Source organism: Odontesthes bonariensis, chromosome 14 (genome assembly GCF_027942865.1).
Source record: "Odontesthes bonariensis isolate fOdoBon6 chromosome 14, fOdoBon6.hap1, whole genome shotgun sequence".
Classification (NCBI taxonomy): Eukaryota; Metazoa; Chordata; class Actinopteri; order Atheriniformes; family Atherinopsidae; genus Odontesthes; species Odontesthes bonariensis.
The window spans coordinates 7738020-7742096 of NC_134519.1; the positions used below are offsets into that span (position 1 = coordinate 7738020).

Consider the following 4077-nt stretch of genomic DNA (forward strand, 5'->3'; position numbering starts at 1 on the left):
CAAGTATGATCGCAAGCTTCCAGTAAGGTTGTACCTCGACATCCCAGCAATGCTTTGAAGGCAGCCTGGTAAGAATAGCTCCCTGCACAGCAGGTCCTGGCCTCCACAGAGGACAGTAAGAGGCAGGAACATGACATTAGATGCAAGTGTGCTCAGGGACAAGCTGTGAGGTTCAGCACCGTAGTTCTGGAACAGTGCGGTGGGAGATAACTTTAGTTTTTGATGGATTAGAACCACCGGTGAGCGATGAAGATGATGGGACCGATCGATCTATTCTTCATCACTATATGTCATAATGTGTCTTTCGTTGGTGAGTCCGTTTTGAGTTTTTCTTTTGATTCATTAGATCATTTCAGTCTGATGAGCAAACACTTTTAACCCTTTGCTTCTCTAAGAGTTAAATAGTTTAAAAACATTTTTTTGTCTTTGAACATCTACACAAACTGTCTTGTCCTTCAAAGTTAACTTGATTGTATGTAGAATAGAAATATACTTTATTCATCCCCCAATGGGGGAAATTCAAATTAGTCAAGTAGCTCAAAAAAATTATTAATATTTACAATGATTGTATATTAACAACAACAATAATAAACAATTCTAATAAAAATACTACTACTAACTAATACTACTAATAATGATAAATGACTAAATAAAAAAAAAAAAAAAAAAAAAAATCAATCAATCAATTTGAGAAGAACTCCGTGTCAATTTCCCCCATTGGGGGATGAATAATGTATATTTCTATTCTGTATAATTGCCAGCATTGTTTTGCTTTGATCAGGTAAAATCTGGTGGATTCTGATGCTGCTTTCGCGCCTGCTCGTTCTCCTGCTGGCTGGCTTCACGCTCTTCGGTGACGAGCAGGAGAGATTCATCTGCAACACCATCCAGCCGGGCTGCTCTAACGTGTGCTTTGACGCGTTCGCTCCCATATCCGTCCTCCGCCTCTGGCTCATCCATCTCATTCTTCTCAGTCTCGCCCATTTGATGTTTGCAACCTATGTCATGCATAAAGTTTGGTCATTTTCTTATTTTCAAGGCTTCTGTTGCGACGGGAGTCGAAGAGGCTCGCCTTTCACCCTCGAGAACTCCTCCAGAGAAGCGTTGGTGCATAAAGCCCCGCTCCATGAGCTCCCGCGTGAATGGGGAGTGCCGCGGTTTTACTGCGCTCACCTCCTGGTTGTAATTCTGCAGATGCTTCTTGAGGCCATTTGTTGTGCAGGCCAGTTCTATCTCTTTGGCATGACAGTTCCTAAGAGTTTCCTGTGTTACGAGGCTCCCTGCACATCTGGAGTTGAATGCTACATCTCCAGACCGACTGAGAAGACCTTAATGCTCAACTTCATGCTCGTTGTTGCGTCCTTGTCCGTTCTTCTGAGTTTGGCTGACTTCGTGAGCTCAGTCAAGGGGATCGTGAGTTGGAGAAGGAAGGGTGACAAGCTGATGGAGGAAATAAGTAAAGGAGAGCAGAGCAGCATGTTAACAACCACGACGGTAACAGAGGACACTGATACTCTTTTAGTCCAGAGAATCAGCCCAGCCGTAAGCTCAAAGGTGAATGGTCTCAAAGATAAAAGATGTGCCATTGAGCTGAATGATGAGCTTCTTAATACAAAGATGAATGGTGGTCAAGCACTTAAAACTTGGAAATCTGCTAATGAGGGGAGCAAAGAAAGCAAAGATGGCAGAATGGATGGGTCTCCGCCTCCTTCTTCAATAAGTTCTTCAGTACCAAGTCAATTAAACCCTCCAGTACCTCAGAGGAAGACAACAGCCATGGGTTTCAAAAAGTTGGGCCAGTATACTCCATTTGGGAAAAACTCAGGACAACCATCTGGCAGTCTGCCACAGGACAAGAGAGCGTGGGTGTAATCGGCTGAGGGTGGTCATATCGTACCATCATTGGACTAAAACTCTGTTACATCTCCCTTACCAAGCCTGGATGGGATGCATACTGTTGGGCAGGCTTCTCCAGACAGAATATGCTCAGTTAGTAACCACCTTTAGTCGTTTAAAGAGCAAAGAGTGTATCTAAATAGATGGTTAAGACCAAACCGGAGCTAAAAGGAGAAAGAAAGCGTTATTTTCCAGGAATGACAGTTCATCTGCTCAGTATTCTTGCACCATGTCTGTTGCTTTTAAGGATTTTTCTAACGTCTTCGCCGACTAACATTTAAAGGCTGTTTTCAGCCCCTTACACTGTCCCTGGGTGGCTTAAAATCAATTCGTCACATCTCTTCCCTGAGAGAGGTGTATCGATTTGTGAGGAGGAGCTGCTTGTGTAACATAAAATTGTAAGTACACAGATTTTTTTGAGGTGGAGGACTTTACCCTTCAGAATCCTCTGAAACGGACTACAAGAGTGAATATCAAGGCTTGTTTTCTTGAGATAATGAGCTAATATATTCCATTACTCCAGCCTGGTAATGCTAATTTTCCTGACAGGTGTGACAGTTTTGTTCCTGCATAGGTAGAAGTTCTTATCTTTAACCACAAACCCTCCACACGCCACCGTCTGTGATCAAAAGACATTTGCTTACACCTGCTTGCCTTGAGTTAATGTCGTAAATCCTCCCCAAATGTTATGACAGCAATAATGAAGTATAACATTTGGTACTGACACAGGAACCACTCATTTTTAAGCCCACCATCAAAACAAAAGCTCATTTTCTCACAACAACAACTTGCTTTACATTGTGATCTTTGGGACACAAAAAGAAGATAAATTAACTTGTTATTAATTCGAAACGACCTCTGTTATCTCCAGATAACAGAATAATCAAATTAAGATCTTGGGATGTTTTTTTTTCAGTTACGCTCAGTCAATAACAATGCAACACTTTATTTGAACACTTCCTCGTTGAGTTTAGGCAGTAGCACCACGTAGTTAGGGTTAGATTTTAAAGGTACTTAGCTGAGGTTAGAAAACACTCACAGTTAGGACGGTTAAATACATTCTTTTTACGTGGCTGTCACCCTCAGAAATCGGCTGATTACACTTCCTTTGCAGTTGCTCTCACAACCACTTGAGGGTCTGAAGGTAATTGGAGAGCGTATCTGTCTGCATGAACATCCAATCCATGAGCATGTTTTGGGTCTCCAATGTAAAACTTTAGAGTACATCCCTTTACGGAAGAAATGAGTTGCAGACTTTGAGAAAAAGGCAAGCTTCATCCATACTCAGGGCTACATTTGTCAGAATATTAGTTAAGTTTATACACTGCATAGATGTTGAGACTAAGCCTAATAAATGTTCACTATTCAACTTTATATAGCTTTAATCTGGACTTTAAGACAAATGGATGTCTTTTAGACATCGAGTTGCTCAGTGGGTCCAGCCTCAGTGAAGCTGAAAGTCTGGGAGCAGAAGGGAAGTTAGAGTTAGAGTCTGCTGGTGTTTCCCTCGTTAAAAGCACAAGGATGAACTATTATGCCGAAACTGATCGAGTTAGTAGATGGTTAACTAAAATTTAGGATGACCTCCTGTGAGCTGAGTGTTGGCAACCCAAAGCAGCCTCGGTTTTCCAAGGTTTGGGATGATTTTCAACAAATTCAGTGAAAATGTAGATTATAAGTAGCCTGGGAATTCCCATGCTGCTTTGCGCTCGATTTCATTCTCACTGCAAAGTCAGCCTGGAAACCACCGCCCTTATTTTTGCTAGAGTTTGGGAACCAATCACAGAACGGGGGGGCGGGGGGGGGCAGCAAGACGATGACGACGTCCATGCGTTACACCGAAGCTTGTAGAGCGTTAATCCAACATGACAGCGGACACAACGTTACCGTTCAATGCAGCCTTAGAAAGTGTTTCGGAGTAGATTCACCCTAGGGTCATTTGAACCGTGACATCCAGCCAAGTAGCCCACCCGCAGTTTTTCTGATATTGGCTGAACATCAGCTGAGTTACCGAGTTATCCCGAATAGCTTAGTACAAGCGCTAACGGACCCTGGCAGTATCTCCAAAATTACCACACTAAAATCTAAAATCACATGCCATGACACCAAACTTCTACAGTTGTACAAATATGGTCTGTACTCACAAAACGATGCATTTGGAAGTTTGTACATAGTCCAGGA

At 42.5% G+C, this 4077-nt stretch overlaps 1 protein-coding gene across 1 annotated transcript; it reads left to right on the forward strand.

Annotated features, from left to right (window-relative positions):
• The first annotated feature begins 255 nt into the window (after window positions 1–255).
• LOC142398214 (gap junction delta-4 protein-like) lies at window positions 256–3521 on the forward strand. The gene is made up of 2 exons (XM_075482175.1): window positions 256–310; window positions 782–3521. Exons 1-2 carry the CDS (start codon window positions 256–258, stop codon window positions 1870–1872), a joined length of 1146 nt encoding a protein of 381 aa, XP_075338290.1. The 3' UTR covers window positions 1873–3521.
• Window positions 3522–4077: the final 556 nt, after the last annotated feature.

What these genes read in the sequence shown, in the direction of transcription:
- LOC142398214 (XM_075482175.1), top strand. Translation starts at nt 256, where the DNA reads ATGGGACCGATCGATCTATTCTTCATCACTATATGTCATAATGTGTCT. An exon ending in TCATAATGTGTCTTTCGTTG is followed by an intron (nt 311 to 781) that starts GTGAGTCCGTTT and finishes TGCTTTGATCAG; the next exon opens with GTAAAATCTGGTGGATTCTG.